We start from the raw sequence: 23,240 nt of genomic DNA, 5'->3' as shown, positions 1-23,240 counted from the left end.
TTCCACTAAACAACATTCTTCTCAGCCTTAGCCAAGCAGCATATCTGTTGAGCGTCAATTGTCACCCAAAATGATCTTTGGAGACCATGTCATGTGGCAGTATCACTGAAGCTCTGTATTTAGCCTGGAACTACATACCCACTTAAGGTTTTACTTCATTGAAACATTCATTACTGATTGATTTATCTGGAAATGTAAAGTGTGTACAGGCAGGGACGGATTTCTGGCTAGGCCACCTAGGCCATGACCTAGGGTGCCAGAAATTCAGCTCTGTTTTGGGGCGACTGATGTGCAGTAAGTGTATGAAGCAGTAGAGCAGACAGTAATGAATGACGGGCCTAATGCTGGGGATACACGGTACGTTTCTGTACCGTGTATCAAGCAGCTGATCCGGCCAGCTGATAATATTCAGCTGGTCCGATCACGCTGCTCGACCCCCGCCCGCTCGATCCCGAGCGGTAATCGATCCGCGCGGACGAGCGGGGACGCGGCTGGGGTCGATCCGGCGGCTAATCGGCCGCCGGATCGACCCGTGTGTTCCCAGCATTAGTAATGTATGTCATTACATCATGCCGCGCAGCCACCAGCTGCAGTGTGCAGCTTGCAATCCCCCCAGTTCACTCTGCTCTCCTGCCTTCTCCCTAAACACATTTTAATGTTCAATCTTTTTCACTTAGATTCTCACTTAATACACTTTGACTGCACGCCTGTGGCCAAAGTCAGACCCCTTACGTCTGCGGCCACCCGCAATGCATTAAAAGTTGCAGATAGGCATTGCATTGGCTAGCAGGCACTGGGCAGCAGGCTGGAAAAGCAGGGGTCTCGCACCTGATGATGGATGATCAGTTGCTCCGCTACCCCCTCTCTGATGCTGCAAACACGACAGCTGAATTGTGTACATTACGATCAGCAGCCAATCACAGCACTAATAGACTGCCTAAGGGGTTTGGGCGTCCAATAGCCTGGCTCGGTGGGAGTGGCTTGGCCAGCTCTGTTAACCGACTTGGCTGGCGGTGTGGATGTGATTTGTGGCGGCAGTGTGCGGGACAATTCGAGCTCTTTTCTGGCGGCCGGCCCCTTTGCACAGGAGTCGAGGCAGCGATTATGGTGAGGCAGGTAGTGAGAAGCAGAAGCCACAGCCAGGCAACACGCGAACTCAAATCATGTTGCCTGGCTGCTGTTCAGTTGCAGTGTTCCCCATTGTCCGACTCCGCCCTCGGCTGTGCTATGTTTCAGACAGTGATGAATGTTGAAATGCACAAGGCTCTGGATTGGAAAACAACATCCACAGGGCGCAGGCGCGTGGACTGAGTGATGTCACATGTGGTCCACTGAGAGAATGGATAGTGCTGGGTGTCTCTGGTGATGGACAGTGAGGGGCTTGTTATTGCAGAAGGAGAGGAGTCAGAGGGAATTTAATACATAAGGTATGCATAATGCACTGTGTGTTGCAATGTTGAAGGGGATTACTTTTTGCACACTGCCCACCTCACTGTGTCACCTGAGGGGGGGGGGTGTTGCGGTTGGTCATGGGGCAGCTGGTGATAGTTGGCCTAGGGTGGTAAAAACTGCAAATCTGGCCCTGTGTACAGGCATCCATCAAACTTGTTGGCTGCCTTTCATTTACCAGCAAAATAGATTGCTGTTCTTTAAACACATATATAAGTAGATAAATACTACTTCTACTTACATAACAGATGTATTGTGCTATCTACGTAACGATTCCTGTGAATTTTACAAAGGAAAAGCAGAAAATCCTATTCTAGGCAGTGGCCATTTTGCCAAGCTAATGCTGACATCATATCCTCCCTGAATCTTGTTTTCCCCCCTCCCTTCTCTTGCTCATTGTGTATTCATTAGCTGCCCTCCTCCCAGAGTCTTCAGACACTCCCACTGAGGTGTATATTAAAGCGGAATATAACCCTGCATTTCAACTTTGCTCTAAAACATTATTTACAGTATATTATATGCAACCAGCATTTTTATTTTTACTAGACCAGCATTGGAAGGGTTACACAGAGCTTTAAAGTGCCTGGAGATTTCTGCAGACGCATCCGAAGCTGACATGGATACATTTTGTTTACATAAATGTATCTAAGTGTTGAATGTGACTCACTCTCTCTGACTGAGAAGGAGCTGGAGGACAGCCAAAGAGAGTGTAACATTTATCAATAGATACATTTAACTAAATAGAATGTATCTATCTGAACTTCTGCATATCTCTCCACGGAACTTTAAACCTTTGTGTTTAACCCTTCCAATACTGGTCTAGTAAAAAAAAAATGCTTTTTGCATATAATATGCTGTAAATAATGTTTTAGAGCAAAGTTGAAATGCAGGGTTATATTCCACTTTAACAACTGCACTGTCTTTTTTTTTATTTACACATCCAATCACTGAGTCACCTCAGCCTTGCTTGTAAGCACAAGTAATCAGAGGGAGTTTCTGATAAGCAGCTGGCAGGGAAATAAATGGAAGAAGAGGAATATGTTATAGATAAAAAGAACTCCCAGCATTCAACTCTTTGGCACTGTTTGGCACTAGAGCCAGTGCTCCTAAAGTATGTCATGACTCCAAACTATAACAGCAGAAAAAGTTTTGCAAGTTTTGAATGCAGGATTAACATCTTTATCACTTAATACACTCAGACCAGTTGCTGTTGAAATTAGATTTTTATGGTGACAATACCGCTTTAAGCTAACTGAAGCATGTAAACATTTGGTGGCCTCATTTTTCAGGCACAGAGAGGGCATGGGGAAGGCATTTCTGCAGCACATGAAGTGTTTTCATAGCTGCTTATTATAACGTTTTTATTAAAGATTTTTTTCCCCCAGAGGTCCTCTAGGATTATTCAGAGTAAATGCACAATATCCACTGTGGAGATACTACAAGTCTCAGCATGTCTAATCTTATGTTATTTCAGGATATTCCAAAGGTGGTACAGCCAAATTTTATTTTGGATGTGGAAAAGGAGGAGTTGTTTATTACGGCTGGATTACAGGACCGGGTGGTGCAGGTAACTACAAGAAGCATAAACATTATGTTTTTTCCATCTTTTGGGTCAGTTCTGGAACAGTGCTGAGTGTTTTAGGTCTCTGCTAGGATGCAGTGCACAGTACTAATATAGCTCTTCCACCTTGTTGGAAGGCCTTCTTTTGAAATTCTCATTGCCCTGTATTAAATATGAGCAATACATGGAGGAAAAAGAGCAGAAGTTGGCACTGCATGCAATTCGGTTTATTCCAATGCTAAAATGCAATCAGCGACATATTCAAGTGCTAACCAGTGCAACAGATCAAGGAATGAGTGCACATACCGGTCCTGGTGGGCAGTCAGCGGGTGATGGATGGTGGGTGCAAGGCCTGATGGCCGTTTTGCATAACACTGCGCCTCTATAGAGGCTTAGGGCGAGTCTGCGGGCTTCCTGGATTAATACCCAGTTGCCTGAAGTAATTTCTGTAAACATCACCGATATCTGCCTTGTAGTTCCGCATATGGCGTCGTTTGGAAAGCTTACGCGTTCCAAAATAGTATGCGAAAAAATATGCATATACGTGTCGGGGATACGCCTACCATGCATAGCTTCCTATGCCTGTGACTATTGCTAACAGGCATGGCCGTTGCAACAAAAACCACCCATGACAGTAAACCCCATGCGTAACAAACACCATCTAGTGGCGAAGAGCGAAACTGCACCCACAAGTGCATGCCAAAGTGAGATTGAGACCAACAAAAAATATATTATTAGTGGAATGTGAGCAAGAGCTCCATAAAAATCCAGCATACAAAATGTGGGCGTACTAATACCGAAACGCCAATGGAGACCACAATCGGAAGGCATATACAAATGACAAAATGTATATGTGTATATAAAATGTACATAAGTACAGGAAAAAGAAGAGAGGCTCAGTGAGTTGGGCCAGACCATAAGGAGCCAAAATGGCCCAAATCACTACAATATGGACAAGCAAAGCCTGAGGTAATTAAACCCTATCAAAGCAAAAATGGGGGGGCAGATACAGTACAGTATGTGCACCCAAACATGCAACAATCTCTTACTAATTCAAGGGTCTAAAAAGCAAGAGAGATCGGTATGACTGTTCATCCCTATGGCTCCCATGGCATTGGAGCAAAGAATTACACGGGCTTCTTCTTTTTTAAGTCTTCTCTCCCGATCACCCCCTCTTGTGGACTGGGGTATGTGGCAGAGGCCTTAAAAACGCTTAATTTAGAGGAGTCACCCTCATGGGCCTCTCTCATATGTTGAATCACTCTCGGTGATCCTTTGCCTGAGCCTGAGGAGTTACACAGTTCTGGAAATCTTTCTTTCATACATCTGGTGTTTTCGCCAATGTACAACCTACCACAGGGGCACCACAGGGCATATACGATGAACTTAGTCTTACATGTAAAAAACAATCTCGCCTTATGTAACAAAAGGGCTCAAATTGTATACAGTACCAATACGCATTTGTTTACACAATTTGCAATGCCCGCACTTGTGGTTATCCTGTGGCAGAGCTCCATTCATCCAATTTCCTTTTCTTGGGGATATATATTCGCTTCGACAGAGTATCGACCCAATGGTGGGTGCTCCTCGGAAGGAAAAGAGTGAGCCTTCTTCCACTAAAGGTCCTAGGATAGGGCCCCTGAGCAGAAAGTCCCAATTCTTGTGTATCACAAACGAACAAACAAACAACAAACACAGAACATTTATATGGCGCTTTTCTCCTGGCGGACTAAAAGCGCCAGAGCAGCAGCCACTAGGACGCGCTCTATAGGCAGTAGCAGTGTCAGGGAAACTTGCCCAAGGTTTCCTACTGATTAGGTGCTGGCTTACTGAACAGGCAGAGCCGAGATTCGAACCCAGGTCTCCTGTGTCAGAGGCAGAGCCCTTAACCATGACACTATCCAGCCACTGCACTTCCCTTCACTTCCAGCCACTTCACTTCCCTGACAACATCTGACATCGCTGTGTGAAGGCTATTCTGCCAACTGCCTCGAATGCGTTACTACACCATGCCAGTTTCCATCCAGAACATGTAACCCGATCGCTTCCCTATAGCCAATTCCTACGACTACGAAGTAAGTAGTAACACAAGCGAGGACAGAGCTACTCTGTTACAACTCAAGAAACCCATGGAAGGTCCTAATAGAATAGCCTTCACATTGCTAATGTATGTATTTGTATTTCTACTATGGAATGTCATGACTGTACAGTGTCTTGAATTTTTTATATATATTTGTTCCCCATTATTTTTGTACTATGTACAGCGCTATGGAAAATGTTGGCACTATATAAATAAAAAAATAATAATAATATGGTCTGGGCCTCTGCTGAGAAAACGTGGTCTGCAGATGGCACAAGGTCATCCTCCCCGCCCGGACTGCCTCCATCTTGGTCTGATCGGTGGTATTTGTCAAGCGGGCCTGTAACTTTTTTAACCTTCTTAGGTCCCTTTATAGCCAAAGAAAAAGTAGAAGGTAGGTAACTGGAGTGTCAGTAGCAAATTTGAAGACCCCAGTGGTGGTGTATTATAGCAGGATAATGGTGTAATAGGCCCACGTGTGGGGGAGCTCCGAGATGTGCAACCACTCACATCCTCATTCTGGCCACACCCCTAATGTATACTAAGTTAGCAAATAAATTCCAAACTGAACTCCAGATAGCAGAAACCACTTTATCTCAGGAAATTACTGCACTGGGCAGCAGTAGGGATCTCTTGGAAGCAAAACATGATGAACTTCTCCTATCTCACAGGGAGTTGCAATTAGATCATAAATAACTGAAAGATACTGTCCACACCTTACAATTGCAATCAGAGGAACTAGACCAGTGTTTCTCAACATTTTATTGGTATGTACCCCTTAAAACCCTGCACTCACCAAGTACCCCCCGGGCAAAGTAAACATTATCACAAGTACCCCTTGACAAATAAATATTTAATCGTAGTACATAATAATTTGTTCTAAACAATTTCCAAGCATTTGCTATTGCTTTTAATTGGCTAAAATTTAAATTTGGTGTTTTTTAAATAAGATTTATTATTTTCTAAATCTCTAAATTTGTTTTTCTTGGTTAAGTATATCAAGCCCGAGTACCCCCTGGAACCATCAGAAGTACCCCCTGGGGTACGCGTACCACACGTTGAGAACCTAGGAACTAGACAATAGAAATAGGAGGAATAATCTCTGTGTTAAGGTGGCCATACATTAGATGACTATGGGCAGATTCGACCAAGAGACAAATTTATCTCTAATCGAATCTGATTAGAGATAAATTTGTCTCTTGGTCGAATCTGCCCATACACTACAGGCCGATTCCCGTCCAATTTCAGAATTAAATCACCAGGGAATTGGCTGAGCCCACCACGTCCACCCGGCCGCTGCCCCCAAAATGTATAAATGTATGTAGTGTGTGCATTTATACATTACCTGTCCTGTAGCAGCTTCTGCACGGTGTCCGTCCATCTCGCCAGGTAACAGCCGCATACAGGCCAGCGGCCGCCGTCGTGTATGCGGAACCCGGCGAGATGGACGGAAACCGTGTGGAGACTGACACCGGTAATGTACACAGGTAATGTATAAATGCACACACTACATACATTTATACATTGCGGCAGTAACGGTGGGAGTTTCGTCATCTCGTCTCCCGTTCGCAAACCGGCCGCAGTACCGCCGCACACCCGATCAACCAACTTCGGCCAGACATCTTGCAGCGTGCGCGATTGACCGCACAACCAATTTCTGTCCTGAAATTGGTTGCTTTGTCGGTCGGGCATGCTTGCCAGCACCAATTTTCATCCAATTCGATTATAATAATCGACTTGGATGGTCAATTGATTGGTTGGCTAATGTATGGCCACCTTTAGAGGCCTTCTTAGAATCATACCAGGATTTAATCGTCCATGTTGCTAACATTTTCAAGATGCTGTTTCCTGACACCCATTTGTGCCCAACCAAATCAAGACCAACCTCCACGTAATATTGTCTTGTGCCTTGGCTTGAGGATTACTTGGGAGAAATTCTTAAAGAAACGCGATGTAGGTCACACCTGGAATATGAAGGTCACTGTATACAGGTCTATCAGGAGCTTTCACTAATTGCATTGGATAAGAGATGGAAGGTGAGGGATATCACATCCTTGCTCTCAAAAGGTGGCCATACATTAGTTGACCAACCAACCAATCAACCATCCAATTTAATTATTATAATCGAATTGGATGAAAATTGGTGCTGCCAAGTGCATGCCCGAACGAAAAAGTGACCAATTTCGGGACAGAAATTGGCCGCACGGTCAATCGCGCATTCTGCAAGATGTCGGGCCGAAGTTGGTTGGTCGGTGTTATAATTTAAGTAGGCCTCAGTTATTTGGACTGAGTTAGTCAAAAAGGCTTGATGAGCAGACCTGCCCTTTAAGGGGATTTTCTCTTAGAGAGAAAATCTGCAGTTCTGTCAGCAGAACTAGAACATACCAAGAAGCTGTTCTATGGACAAGGCCGCAGGTCTCCCTGACCTGGGCATGTACCGCCACTAGAACAATAAACATCAGCCATGTTTTGTAAATATCCACATTCCTGCATGTAGGTCAAATGCCTCATTGATTATTAATCGAGTAGGTGTGTATGATGACACCACGAGTGGGTCCACCAATAGTCTGATTTAGGGGATGGCGAAGATGATGTCATATTTAACTCTTTCCTAGTCGGTATTAAAACCGAGGTGGGCGATCAGAGCTCACTCTGCTTCTTACTTTTGCACTAGCTCGCAAGGCTGACTGGGACCTCTAAGTATGTTAATTCCTTTCTGTAATCTGATATAATGTATGCTGTACATAGGTAGTCTAGTGTAACTTAGGTTAGAAAGAAGGTACCTGATTAGACTTTAGCAGGAAGTCTAATCAAGAAGCTTGTAACGCAACATGAAGATTGGCGTGGCTAGGATATGATGAACTGTGTCTATCTGTATTTCTGTTCTTGAATAAATAACGTAAACCTTGAAGAAGCCTGAGAAAGTCTATCTCCTGCTTGCTGTGGTGAGAGTCAAGTGGTCTCACAGTCTGTGAGACGCAACTGTAAGAAGTTAATGGTGTCGAAGCAAGGTGATTATAGAACAGTTTATAACAATCGGGTGTGCGGTGGTACGGCGGCAGATTTGCAAACTAGCGACGAGACAACGAAACCCCCGCTACTGCCGCCGCAATGTATAAATGTATGTAGTGTGTGCATTTATACCTGTCCGGTGTCAGCCTCCACGCGGTTTCCATCCATCTCGCCGGGTTCTGCATACACGGCGGTGGCGCATAGCATCTGTTACCCCAGCGAGATGGGCGGACACCGTGCGGAAGCTGCTAAAGGACAGGTAATGTATAAATGCACACACTAAAAACATTTATACATTTTGGAGGCATCGGCGGGCGGGCTCAGCCGAATCCCTGATGATTTCATGCTGAAATCGGATGGGAATCGGCCTGTACTGTATGGGCAGATTCGACCAAGAGACAAATTTATCTCTAATCAGATTCGATTAGAGATAAATTTGTCTCTTGGTCGAATCTGCCCATAATCTTCTAATGTATATCCACCTTAAAGCAAAAATAAAATTTAGATGATATTTTAATTTTAACTTCTTAAGGACCACAGGCTTTACCTTGTGACCACGCAATTTTTTACAAATTAGGGCTCTGCAGCTTTAGTGGCTTGCTGCAGTACCACACTTACATGCACACAAATGAATCCCCCCTTTTCTTCCCACCAACAGAGCTTTCTGTTGGTGGACTCTGATCGCTACTGCAGGCAGTGGTTATTTTTTTTATTAATGTTATCTTTTTTTTTTTTTTTTTTATAAAAATGATTATTTTTTTTTAATGTACCCGATCCCTCCCTTTTAATGTACCTGATGCCTTTTGATTGCTAGATATCACCCATAAATACCCCCATGGTGCTTAAATTGATATCTCTTAAAGTATACCAGAGCCCAGTAATATAAAAAGATTTATACATACACCCACGCTGCCGTCCTCCACTGTCTGCAGCTTCTGTACCGGGTCCTGTCATTGCCGTCAGTCGGAGCCAGTCTGTGCAGGAGAAGTGCACTCTTTGCGCATCTCTCAGCAGCTGCTGGAGAGATATGTAGAGGGCACACTTCTCTTACGTCAGACTGGCTCCAACTGACGGAAGTGCGGGGACCCAGTATCAGAGCTACAGACAGCGGAGGACGGCGGCATGGGAGCAATCACAGCGGATGGGACTGGGGGAAGCCCCAGGTATGTATAAATCTTTTTATATTACTGGGCTCTGGTTTCCTTTAATGTGCAGGGATTTAATTCCCCACAGAAGTGCAGTAAGGCATTTAAACAGCTGAAAGCTGATATCTTGTTTCTACAAGAAACATCTTTTTCTAAAGCTAATTACCCCCATTTTTTGGATACAGCATACCAGAGATTATTTTATACCACATATGCCTATAATACAGTTGTTGTACTTCTTAAGAATTATATTGCTTTTGCTTTAAAAAGGCTTTACAAAGATTCTGAAAGCAGATAATTGATCTTACAGTAGACTCTTAAGTGGAAAAGAAATTATATTATGTAAAGTTTATGCCCCACATGTTGCTCAAGCCCAATTTTTTACTGAATTTTTTTAAATGGCTAGGTTATTTAACTGCCCACCTAATTATGGCAGGTGATTTTAACTGTGTGAGTAATCAAGCCATTGATAAGAGTGGGAACTAGATAGATAGTAGATCATTCACAAAGCACTTGAAGAGACTCATGGATCAACAAAATAAAAGTTTTATACAGTGTTTTGCAAAAGTATTGAAGTTTTCCACATTTTGTCATATTGCGCCACAAACATGAATCAATTTTTTTGGAATTCCACGTGAAAGACCAATACAAAGTGGTGTACACATGAGAAGTGGAACGAAAATCATACATGATTCCAAACATTTAAAAAAAAAATAACTGCAAAGTGGGGTGTGCGTAATTATTCAGCCCCCTTTGGTCTGAGTGCAGTCAGTTGCCCATAGACATTGCCTGATGAGTGCTAATGACTAGAGTGCACCTGTGTGTAATCTAATGTCAGTACAAATACAGCTGCTCTGTGACGGCCTCAGAGGTTGTCTTAAGAGAATATTGGGAGCAACAACACCATGAAGTCCAAAGAACACACCAGACAGGTCAGGGATAAAGTTATTAAGTAATTTAAAGCAGGCTTAGGCTCCAAAAAGATTGCCAAAGCCTTTAACATCCCACGGAGAACTGTTCAAGCGATCAATCAGAAATGGAAGGAGTATGACACAACTGTAAACTTACCAAGAGAAGACCGTCCACCTAAACTCACAGGCCGAACAAGGAGAGCGCTGATCAGAAATGCATTCAAGAGGCCCATGGTGACTCTGGACGAGCTGCAGAGATCTAAAGCTCAGGTGGGGGAATCTGTTCATAGGACAACTATTAGTCATGCACTGCACAAAGTTGGCCTTTTTGGAAGAGTGGCAAAAAGAAAGCCATTGTTAACAGAAAACCATAAGAAGTCCCGTTTGCAGTTTGCCAAAAGCCATGTGGGGGACACAGCAAACATGTGGAAGAAGTTACTCTGGTCAGATGAGACCAAAATGGAACTTATTGGCCAAAATGCAAAACACTATGGGCTCGATTCACAAAGCATTGCTAACCCAGTAAAATGCTTTAGGCGTGATAACCATTGCACCACGCTTGTGAAAAGCCAGTTTAGGCGTGATAAGTTTAGGCGTGATAAGTTTAGATAAGTTTAGATCGCGTGCAAAGTCCCGCACGCAAAGCAGAGCCATTAAACTCTATGCGAAGTGCACCAGACTTTGCTAGCGCAAAATTTTTGATCAGCTGTGCACTGCGGTGCTAACCCAGTTGGTGCTTAAACTTATCATGCCTAAACTTATCATGCCTAAACTGAGTTTAGGCGTGATACAGGGCTTTTCACCAGGGTGCTAACTGTTAGCACCACTTTGTGAATCAAGCCTTATGTGTGGCGGAAAACTAACACTGCACATCTCTCTGAACACACCATCCCCACTGTCAAATATGGTGGTGGCAGCATCATGCTCTGGAGGTGCTTCTCTTCAGCAGGGACAGATAAGCTGGTCAGAGTTGATGGGAAGATGGATGGAGCCAAATACAGGGCAATCTTGGAAGAAAACCTCTTGGAGTCTGCAAAAGACTTGAGACTGGGGCGGAGGTTCACCTTCCAGTAGGACAACGACCCTAAACATAAAGCCAGGGCAACAATGGAATGGTTTAAAACAAAACATATCCATGTGTTAGAATGGCCAAGTCAAAGTCCAGATCTAAATCCAATCGAGAATCTGTTGCAAGATCTGAAAATTGCTGTTCACAAATGCTGTCCATCTAATCTGACTGAGCTGGAGCTGTTTTGCAAAGAAGAATGGGCAAGGATTTCAGTCTCTAGATCAGGGGCGTAACTAGGCCCCACCGGGCCCCCCTGCAGATTTTCAGAGCGGGCAGGGGCGTAACTAGCCAGTGCGTTCCTCTCGCTAGCCTCTGACGCGACTTCCGGTTATACCGGAAGTCGCGTTAGAGGCTAGCGAGAGGAACGCAGGCTGGTGGAGCGCACTGAAGGTATGTATCTGTTTCCTGCCCGCCGCTGCCCACGGACACACATTTAAGCTGGAGGGGAGCGCAGAGGGAAAAGCCCCGAGGTGAGGGAGAGGGGGGGGGACTTCCCCTCTCCCCGCCAACTGTGGCCACGGCTTTCCCCTATGCTGCCACCCCTCTAGCCCCCACAAAATAGCCCCGTGCGGGCCCCCCCATGGGAGCAGGGGCTGCAGGCCCTATTGTTACGCCAGTGCTCTAGATGTGCAAAGCTGGTAGAGACATACCCTAAAAGACTGGCAGCTGTAATTGCAGCAAAAGGTGGTTTTACAAAGTATTGACTCGGGGGCTGAATTATTATGCACACCCCACTTTGCAGTGATTTTCGTTCCACTTCTCACGTGTACACCCCTTTGTATTGGTATTTCACATGGAATTCCAATAACATTGATTCATGTTTGTGGCAGTAATATGACAAAATGTGGAAAACTTCAAGGGGGCCGAATACTTTTGCAAACTACTGTACATACCTGGGGCTTCCTCCAGCCCCATAGGCATGGATTGCTCCCACGTCGTCATCCTCAGCCTTCTCAATCGCCGGTCCCAGGTCCCCTAATTTCGGCCAGTCAGCGCAAGCGCAGTGCGCTCTTTCCGCACTGCGCAGGTGGATGCGTAAGGCAGGAGACGGAGGGAGTCCCTGCACATGCGTACAACTGTCCTCGTCTGGCCGAAGTTACGAGACCCGGTACTGGCGATAGAGAAGGCGGAGGACAGCGGTGTTGGAGCAATCCATGAGGATGGGGCTGGAGGAAGCCCCAGGTATGTATTAATCTATTATAATTATTCACCTCTGAGTCTCTTTAAAGAGAATCTGTATTGTTAAAATCGCACAAAAGTAAACATACCAGTGCGTTAGGGGACATCTCCTATTACCCTCTGTCACAATTTCGCTGCTCCCCGCCACATTAAAAGTGGCTAAAAACAGTTTTAAAAAGGTTGTTTATAAACAAACAAAATGGCCACCAAAACAGGAAGTAGGTTGATGTACAGTATGTCCACACATAGAAAATACATCCATACACAAGCAGGCTGTATACAGCCTTCCTTTTTAATCTCAAGAGATCATTTGTGTGTTTCTTTCCCCCTGCAGCTATCTTCCACTGAAGTGTCAGGCTGTTTCTTCCTGCAGAGTGCAGGCAGCTCTGCCTGTATGTAATTCCTCAGTATGTGAAAGCCCAGCCAGCTCAGAGGAGGATTTATCCAGCTTGTAAAAGATAATAGAGCATAGAGAACCTGCCATAATCTAAATAACACACAGGCAGTGTGCAGAGAGGGGCCTGGAGGGAGGAGATGCATCACAGAACCACAACACTGAAGAACTTGGCAGCCTTCCAGACACAGGCCGACAAGTCTGACAGGAGAGAGATAAGTTGATTTATTACAGAGATGGTGATAGTAGAACGTGCTGCAGTAAGCCAGAACACATTAGAATAGATTTTGGAACTTGTAGGATGGAAGAAAACCGGATGAAATTTTTGTTACGGAGTCTCTTTAAGTTTTCTAAGCTGACAAATCTGTGGCAAACTTTTAACATTGGGCATAGAAGTTTTACATATTACTCTCACTCACATGACACCTATGCTAGGCTCAGTTATATATTTATATCACCCATATTATTAGTGAATGCTGCAGGACCGGATATCCACTCCTGTGTCTGGTCAGACCATCAACTGGTACAGAGTCTGGCATTTTCCTCGGATAACTGGAGATTAAATGATCTATTACTACAGGACCTTGTCATTGTGAGCGAGATCAATGGATCTCCGGAGGAGTTTTTGGGGATTAACAATATTCAGAGAAAAGAGACAGGCACTGACTGAATCAAATCCTATCTGAAAAAAACTGAAAAAGTATTAACATTTTCTAGAGCCAGCTTTTTATTGTATTGGAATTTTGCCAGCACGGTGTTTGCTAGAAAATTCTACAAACCTCCACATATGAATAAACTAAAAGTCAGATATGGTATGATTGACTCATTACTGTCAAAAGCACAGGTGTCAAACACAAGGCCCACAGGCCGAATGAGGCCCTCCTCGTCATTTTATGTGGCCCTTGACAGCTTCCAATGTCTGTGATTGTGAACAGCAAAAGAAAGACAGCACGCTGCCTTCCAGTCCAAAGGAGCTCACTGGGGATAGTGTTTCTGACTGAAACAATGGCCTCAATTCACTAAGCTTATCTACCTGTCTTTAATATCGTTTCTAGAGTGATTACCATGGTGATGAGGCATGTAGTATTCAGGAATCATTTTACCTCAGGCAAACCTAAAGTTAACTCGTCTGTCTTTAAGTCAACTCTTCAATCTTCAAATTAACTCCAGAATTCTAAAGTTAAAGACAGGCTGTTAATTAACTGCGTGTGAAAATAACTACAGAGGAGGTAACTTAACTACAGAGGAGGTAACTTAACTACAGAGGAGTTAACTTAACTACAGAGGAGGTAACTTAAGGAATGAAGAGATAAGATAACTCTCTCACTGTGTGGTGGCAAGTTTTCTCTTGCCTTATTATCTCCAGCATGATCTTAGTGAATTGAGGCAATTGTCAGTTTGTGGAACCCCCCGAAGCAAATTAGCATGCTGCCCTCTCTTTGGATCCAAGCCCTCCCCCTCTCCCCTGATAACTGGTAAATTAGTACCTGTCATGGTCACTTACGTGTCTGACGAGGCAGCTGGCACATACTGATGCCAGCAGCTGTCTTGGTGCAGATCATTGGACCTCTATTAGGGGGTCTGGTGGTGTGTGCCTCCGGGTTCCGTGTGCGTGCGGCATTCTCGCTGGAGCCGTTGGTAGCCGGCGTGGTGTTGTGTGCATGCACGCCCGAAGGGCCGCCTGTTTGTGCATGATTTATGGGTTTCATGTGTGCGTCTGTCTGCGTCATCGCGTACGCCCGTATGCGTCAATGCGTGCGGACGTCCCGCCATTCTGCCTATTTAAGTCTGGAGAGCGCCACTATTCAGTGCTGTTGTATTGCAGTTAGTGTGTAGTGAGCGTTCCTGTGACGTGATCCTTGATCTGCCTGTTTTCCTGTCCATGCTGTTGCTAACCCTGGCCCGTCTGACTGCCCAAGCTGTTGCCGACCTCTTCTTAGTACGATTACCCGATTTATTGCCGACCTCTGCCTGTCTGAGAACCCGATCTGTTACCGACCTCTGCTTAGTATGAGTACCCAATTTGTTGCTGACCTCTGCCTGGCTGATAATCCGATCTGTTACCAACCTTTGCTCTGGACGACTACCAGATTGGTTGCCAACCTCTGCTAACTACAAGACTCAGTCTACTAAGAAGGAATCTCTTGTGAAGATTACCACCTGGTCTCTGAGTCATTGCACCACCAGACTCCGCCTGTGGGGGCGCTTCAGTCTCACAACCGTCAATCGCTCCGGCGTCACGCCAGTGATTCTTCTAGCGCTCCTGCCCCGTGTCAGCTGTAGGTCCCTGTTCACACTCCAGGTCCCTCAGCTGATAAGTTGCTCACAGGGGATCGGGTAAGGGGAAATGGTAGGGACATAAGTGAATAGGATAAGCATCACCTTTACCACATTCGGCAGTGGTCCTGAACCTTATTGTGGGTACAATTCAAATTGACAAAGGACTCCTTAGGACTCAACGGTGTATGCAAATTGGAAAAACTTTATTGACCTATTAATTATACATATTGCAGAACTAACTGGAAAAAAGCACACAGAGCTATAAAAGCAACAGCGCTGTTGTCAATTAAAACCTTGCCAATATCCACACCATGCTGACATACATCACACCATACACAACCAGATATTAACGGGGTACCCCATGAGTGGCAATAGAATTGGCAGTAGGATGAGTCCGCCTGCGGAGAAGAAAGACAAAAAAGCAGCCTAGGTTTTTAGACACACACGGGTGTCTGTTGCAAATGTCCACTATCCTCCAAATAGACGTGCATATGTCTCATTTAGGTGGACTGGCACATGAAAAGACACATATTTGCTGCGTGTGTATACTCACAACCACCAAATGTTCGTCGCTGGTAGCAGTAGAAGTGATACTTCACCTGGCTATTTTGAATCAGCCGCGCAGGCAGGCCAATTGTATTCCACAAAGAGGGGCCCCTCTGGTTGTGATCCGGTCCGGCGTGTGATCGACCTCCGACAACTGGGAGAAACCAACAGAGCGTATCAGCGTATCAGCCGCAGTACGCGTTCACCTCCACTCAGCTAGCCCGCTCATCACAGTCCATCCGCGGGCATGAACACCGCTCACCGGTCTCAAGTTGAGCAGCCAGCTTGTTTGGGAGGACGCCGCGCTCCACGCGCCGAAACAAATTCCCCAGTGCGTCACCGCCTGGTGAGTCCGCAGTCAGTAGGCTGGATAAAGGCGACCAATCGCCGACTAGTTTCGCTTGACGTCACCAAGCTTCATCAGGGCGGGGCTTGGAGACGTGAGCCGTCCTCTTATACGGAATCCTCGACTCCTCCTCTCCTAACGCAGCAATGCTGTATTTAAAAAAATGGAAGTAGCAGCCATCCAATCAAGGAAAAAAGGTAATGGGAAGTAAACATGTCTCCTCTCATCTGCTCTTATAAAAACTCTCTACTCAAATCACATTTTTAATCTAGCAAATCGAGATAGGAGTTAAACAGCATGATTACAACACATGTTCACATACAAACCCATGTAAACCCGTCATTAACCTCGACACGCAACAATGCTATATCAAGTTCTATATATACTCAATTCATTGCAGAACAAAATAAAATAAAGTATCAGACCAAATCTATTATTAATGAGATGTAAAAGTACAACAGTATTGTCCCAAAGATCAAAGGGTCAATTAATAAGCATACTTGAGGGGGAGGGAGGGGGGAGGGGGGGGGGAGGAAGGGGCGCACGGGGGGGCCGTTTTGGGAAGGGAGAGGGAGGGGCTGGAGGGGGGGGGGACAGAAGAGGGAAGGGGGAGGAGCAATTAGGACCAGAGGGGGAAAAGAAGAGAGAGCAAATCATGATATCAAAAGGATCATTATTTTGTAACTTCAATCAATAACCACTCTACAAGTAACATTTTAGGGAGAAATCTATGTTTAATCCAGCCGGAAACACAGATCCCAGTCGGTGCATCCACATAGCTTCTTTTTGTAAGAGCATTTTCTCTGTGCGTATATTACGGAATGATGGAGAAAGGCTATCGATCACCAATCCACGCAATCCCACTGTTGATCCCCTATGTTCCTCCTGGAAGTGCTCCGCGACTGAGGATCTGCGTTCCCCACTAACAATATCACAAACATGTTCCAGCAAGCGCGCTTTAAAAGCACGAGTGGTCATCCCCACATAATACTTGTTGCATGGACACATGAGCAGATAAATAATCCAAGTCGTATTACAGTTATAGAACGATTTGATCCTATATTCTCGCAACCCATCCTGTGACTCAAATGTTCTTGTTCTCACTACATATCTGCAACCTTTACAATTGCCGCAGGGGAACATTCCGATTGGAGGCGGAATTCTATCAAGCCATGTTCCAGGCCGTAATCTTGGTAATTCCGACCTCACTAAATGGTCACGTAGGTTTTTAGCTCTTCTTGCAGTGAGCAAAGGTCGCGGCCCCACAATTCTCTTAATATTCTCATCTATCTGGAGAACATGCCAACATCTATCAAGTGCCTTTCTTATTTCAGACCATTGTGCATTATACATAGTAACAATGCGAGTACCACCACCAGAGACAGGGGCACGAGCACGAGGGCGGAGCAATTGATCTCTATCTTCATGCAGCGCTCGGTTATATGCTCGGCGTAGCGTTCTGTGCCCGTAACCTCTTTCCCTGAATCGGTTGTATAATTCCACCGACTCAGTTTTGAATTGCCCGATATCCGAACAGTTGCGTCGCAACCTCAAAAATTGCCCGACGGGGATTCCCCTGACCAAGGACATCGGGTGATGGCTGGCAGCATGGAGGAGGGCATTTCCAGCAGTGGGTTTACGAAACGTTTTAGTCTCCAAATGATCACCACACTTAAAGATCAAAAGATCCAGAAATGAAATACTGGATAGATCAATGGAGAAAGTCAAACGAACTTTTCGTGTATTACGATTAAGTTCCTTGACAAACCGCTCAAAATCATCCCTGGACCTCCTCCACACTATCAACACATCATCGATGTACCTCAGCCAGAGGACCGCCCCCGAACGGAACAACTCATTGGTGTATACCTCCATCTCCTCCCACATGCCCAAATGCAGGCAGGCATAAGATGGGGCACAGGCCGCCCCCATGCTCGTCCCCCCCCGCATCTGATGGTAGTATCTCTCCTCAAAGGTGAAAAAATTATTCGTGAGAACAAAGGAAATCAGTTCTAATAGGAAGTTGTTGTGCACCTCATGCAAAGGGTAGGCCCGAAACAGGAAATGGTCAACTGCCTCTAATCCAACCTGATGTGGAATCGATGTATACAACGACTCCACATCAACCGATGCCAGAAACCAACTCTCTTCAACTCTGAAGTTCTTAAGCTGTTCTAGTACCTCCATTGAATCACGTACATATGATGCTAGCCCATGGACCAACGGTTGCAATTTCCTATCCAAGTATTTCCCAACATTCTCACAGGGGCCATTTACTGCTGAAACAATTGGTCTTCCTGGTGGTGGGTGAGTACCCTTATGAATCTCAGCTGATAAGTTGCAAGAATCGCTGTCCTCAGCACACTGGTCTCCAACCTATCAGGTGCGTGACAGAATACAACAGCCTTAAAGGGAACCAGAGACGAAGCACACTCATGTATTTTACCATATATATCAGTGGGAACATTAGAGAAAACACCTACTCTGCTCTCTGTTTCATTATTTACTGTTTAGATTGCTTCTTATCAGCCCTGATAAAAAAACCCGACTGAGCATTCAGTCTGGCTATATTTTAACTATAACTATATTTTGCTCTCCAGCCTCGTACCTTTGTTAATGAGGAAGTTAGGATTTATTATCTCATTATTACAAGGAGAACCACAGTAAAGTACAGTATTAGCACATAAACGAATAGAACAAAAGAATCAATGTCTGAGTTCGGTAGAAGGGTTCTTTACCAGTATGGCCATTTTGTATGATGACCCACAGCGGGGTGCCACAGTTGAGATCTCTCTTCGCAACCTTAAACTAGGCTGGAAACCAGTTGGGGAATATACCTCTGAATTCAGGCGATGGGCATCAGACACTTATTGAAATGAGGGTGCTCTAAAACATCAGTATCGGCTTGGGTTATCTGAGTACATCAAGGATGAGTTAGCCCGTACAGGCATACCAGCCACTCTGGATGATCTAATACTGTCAGCAATTCAGATCGACCGTCGTTTTCGGGAACGCCAATTAGAGAAATCCGGTGCATATGTCTTCCGTAGCTCTTGGACACCTTCAAACCAGTCACCCTCCCTGGTATCTGCTTCTTCCAACAATTATCCGGAACTGTAACGATTGTGGAATTCTCTCCGTGATCAGCGCACAGGATGTGCGCTGACACTGCGGAAATCCTACACAAGCGTATAATTTGCGGGAACCCAGCAGAAGGTGCAATGCACCTGTAGAGGGAAATTCCTGTCGGCAGGTGGAGCTGTGGAGTGCAGAGGAACAGCTCCTCTGCCCTACCACACAGACAGGAATTGTACGAAGGGAAGAAACGCAATCGCAAGAGAAGCGATTGAGAATAAGCACAGAGACAGATTGTATGTGTGTGCACCAAACTAGTCGCCAACCTGCGACAGTGCACACACCACAGCAGATATGAAGTAGGAACGCGATCGCGAGAGGTGCGATCGCCAGACGTGACACAAGGCTACAGCAAGGCAGAGCACGAGAGTATCAAAGGCACAGCAAATCATACAATGAGAAGACAAGGAAAATAACAAACGCTAACTGAACGCGAACACCGCACTCATTCGCAACAGTGCACGCGTTCGAGCGCGGTCTCCACGTGATAAGCACAATAGAGACAAGCTCGCCTAACTAACCACCGACAGACAAACATGAAACAGAGGACGCGAGCGCTTGCTTAACGGTTACCTCACCGAGCCTCCAGCAAGCGTTCGTAGCGGACAAGACAGACACACGAAAACAGGAGCAAGCGAGAGATAGGATCCACAGCACTAGCGAAAGAGGCTAGTGCGATCCAGGGAGACAGAACAGAAGGATCCACAGCACTAGCGCGAAGTGAGTGCGATCCAGGGAGACCGAACAGAAGGATCCACAGCACTAGCGCAAGAGGCTAGTGCGATCCAGGGAGACAGAACAGAAGGATCCACAGCACTAGCACAAGGCGAGTGCGATCCAGGCAAGACAGATCAGATGAGATAGCTGGTAGCAACCGCTGCTCCAGCTATACTCCAAGAACAAAGATCAGAACGATCTCCTGTCGACCACCGCTGGGACAGGACAATCGCAACAGACAAACAAAACAGATGCAATCCAAACTGCACTAGGGAATTTGCCTAGTGCAATCCCAGGAATTACTCTAAGCTGATCTTCAAACAAATAGCAAGGCTGACACTCCTCCAGGAGTGTTTCACATGATGAACCCTTGTGACCAGCCACCTCCTGTGGGAAACATAGCTCTTTATAGAGCAAGCCCACAAAGGATGTGGCTTGGCAATCTGCATGACAAACGTATGCAAGCTGCACAACTGACAAAAGGTCTCTCTCCCAGAGACCTGCAGAATGCAGACTTGAACAGTGGTCAAAAGGCTGCCTGCCTGCGCAGGCAGCCACGCGGATCCTCACAGGAACCCATGCAACTTGGGGTAATGCGTTCTCCCTTAACTGAGGAAGAAAGAACGCGAAGACGACAAGGAAACCTCTGCTTTTATTGTGGAAACCCCGGTCATTACTTGAGGAATTGCCCTGTTCGCCCAACTGATAACTCTCAGTTTCAAACATCCGTTCCTGTAACCAGTCCCAGCAATCATCTAATTAGTCCTATTCTTTCTCAGCTACCAGAAAAAATCCTTAGAACATCAGCCATCATCGATTCCGGAGTCTGTAGTTGCTTTATGGACAATTATTTTGCTGCAACACATCAATTTCCTGTTCGCTCCCGGAAGGAACCATTCCACATCCATCTGGTAGATGGTTCTTCTATCAGTTCTGAGCCAGTAAACATGGAGACTGTTCCAGTACCTACTAGTATTTCAGACAATCATCAAGAATTGCTTAAATTTGATCTTGTGTCATCCCCTTTATATCCTGTTATTCTAGGACTACCATGGCTCCATGCTCACAATACAATTATAAACTGGTCTACTGAACAAATAACCTTCACCTCTCTCTACTGTGGAAACTGCTGCTCTAATCAAGATTCAACATCCTCTGGCTCTTTGTTATGTACCTCTTCTTTAACTGAAACCATTCCTGTGCAGTATCATGATTATCTAGATGTTTTTGATAAAAAAGAGCCGATCAGCTTCCTTCACATCGCCCATATGACTGCCCAATTGATCTCCTACCCGGTGCAGCCATTCCGTTTGGCAGAATGTTCCCTCTTTCCGAACCAGAACAGGCAGTATTAATGGATTACATTGAGGAAAATCTAAAGAAAGGATTTATCCTGCCTTCCACTTCTCCTGCTGGTGCCGGTATATTTTTTGTTCAGAAGAAAGACGAGACATTGAGACCATGTATTGATTACCGAGCACTGAACAAGATTACAATAAAGAACCATTATCCTCTTCCTTTGATGCCGGAGTTATTTCAAAAACTATGTGAAGCAAGAATCTTCACCAAACTGGATATGAGAGGAACTTACAACTTGATCAGAATAAGGAGGGGAGACGAATGGAAAACTGCCTTCAGATTTCGTTATGGACACTTTGAGTACCTAGTGATGCTATTTGGACTTTGCAACACTCCAGCTACTTTTCAGCATTTCATTAATGATATTTTCTGAGATTTTGATCAATTTATTATTGTGTACTTAGATGACATACTTATCTTCTCTTCCTTCAAGGAGATCCACCGGCATCAAGTATGTCAAGTACTTGCCCGCTTAAGGCTTCATAAGCTGTATGTAAAATCAGAAAAATGTGAATTTAAAAGAGAGTCAATCCAGTTTCTTGGGCTCATTCTTTCTGCAGAGGGACTCACTATGGATCCACAAAAGGTTCAAGCTATCCTCGATTGGCCACCACCTAATAATAAGAAGGCAGTTCAAAGATTTGTGGGCTTTGCTAACTTCTATCGAAAATTTATCAAAAACTTTTCCGCCATAATTCTTCCTATTACACAGCTTACCCGTCAACAGAATCGGTTTTTCTGGACTCCGGAGGCCTAGTTGGCATTCGATAAACTTAAGAAACATTTTACTACTGCTCCTGTTCTGAGATATCCAGACCCTGCTTTAGCCTTTATCCTGGAAGTAGATGCTTCTGAATCGGCAGTCGGAGCGATTCTTTCTCAAAGACAAGATGCGAAAGCTATTCTTCATCCTGTGGATTTTTTTCCAGGAAACTTTCTGATGCGGAAAGAAACTGATGTGGGTGACAGAGAACTGTTGGCCATTAAAGATGCGTTAGAGGAATGGCGATACGTGTTGGAAGGTGCGGCTCACCCTATATATCTTTACACTGATGACAGAAATCTTGAATATTTGAAGACAGTGAAGAGATTGAATCCCAGACAGGCCAGATGGGCATTATTCTTTTCCAGATTTACTTTTCATATTACATACCGTCCTGGATCAAAGAACATAAAACCTGATGCTCTTTCCCGCATGTTTCCTGATGATGAGATACAAACCAATCCAGATACAATTTTGTCCAATCAAAACTTTTTGATGATTCAACCAGATGTGCTTAGACAATTTTGCCAAAGTGTGATATCTCCTCCAGACAGGATAAAACCTTCTCTGACTCAGAAGAATGGTCTCTGGTATCATGGGGACAAGACCTTTGTGCCTGAAGAATGTCGAGTGGCAATACTTCAACTTTGTCATGATCATCAATAAGCTGGTCACTTTGGAGTATCTAAGACCCTGGATTTAATAAAACGTTATTTTTGGTGGCCAGAACTGAAGAAGAATTGTACAGACTGTCTCCACATGTGCAATTTGTAATCGCTCTAAGGGGATTAACCTAAGACCTTGGGGTTTGTTAGAACCACTTCCTGTTCCATCAAGACCGTGGCATTCTATATCCATGGACTTCATTGTTGAATTGCCACGATTCAGCAATTGTAATACAATTTTTGTAGTGTTAGATCGACTGTCAAAAATGGCTAGCTTTGTTCCGATGCAAGACTTACCTACAGCTCAGACAACTGCCACCACCTTTATCAAAGAGATAGTCCGCCTCCATGGGATTCCTGACAATATTGTCTCTGACAGAGGAACTCAATTTACCTCCAAATTATGGAAAGCTCTTTGTAAATTACTCAATATCAAACTCTATTTCTCTTCTGCTTACCATACGCAAACTAATGGACAGACGGAAAGAACCAATCAGACTCTGGAACAATGTTTAAGGTGTTTTTCTACTTTCTCACAGGATAATTGGCGCCAGCTTCTCACTTTGGCTGAGTTCGCTTACAACAATTCTATACATTCATCCACACAACAATCACCATTCTTTGCCAAC

General features: G+C 44.9%; 1 protein-coding gene across 1 annotated transcript in view; it reads left to right on the top strand.

The window, feature by feature from the left end:
- The window catches only part of LOC137522116 (uncharacterized), a 226,651-nt gene that overhangs the window by 68,979 nt on the left and 134,432 nt on the right, over positions 1-23,240 (top strand). Inside the window, exon 15 of the mRNA XM_068242144.1 lies at positions 2,924-3,016. Within this exon, the coding sequence (XP_068098245.1) occupies positions 2,924-3,016 (93 nt within the window). The remainder of the gene's footprint in view (positions 1-2,923; positions 3,017-23,240) is intronic.

Source organism: Hyperolius riggenbachi, chromosome 6, assembly GCF_040937935.1.
Source record: "Hyperolius riggenbachi isolate aHypRig1 chromosome 6, aHypRig1.pri, whole genome shotgun sequence".
Taxonomy (NCBI): Eukaryota; Metazoa; Chordata; class Amphibia; order Anura; family Hyperoliidae; genus Hyperolius; species Hyperolius riggenbachi.
Note: the sequence above shows the minus strand (reverse complement) of the source record. Positions and strands in the feature narration are given on the sequence as shown.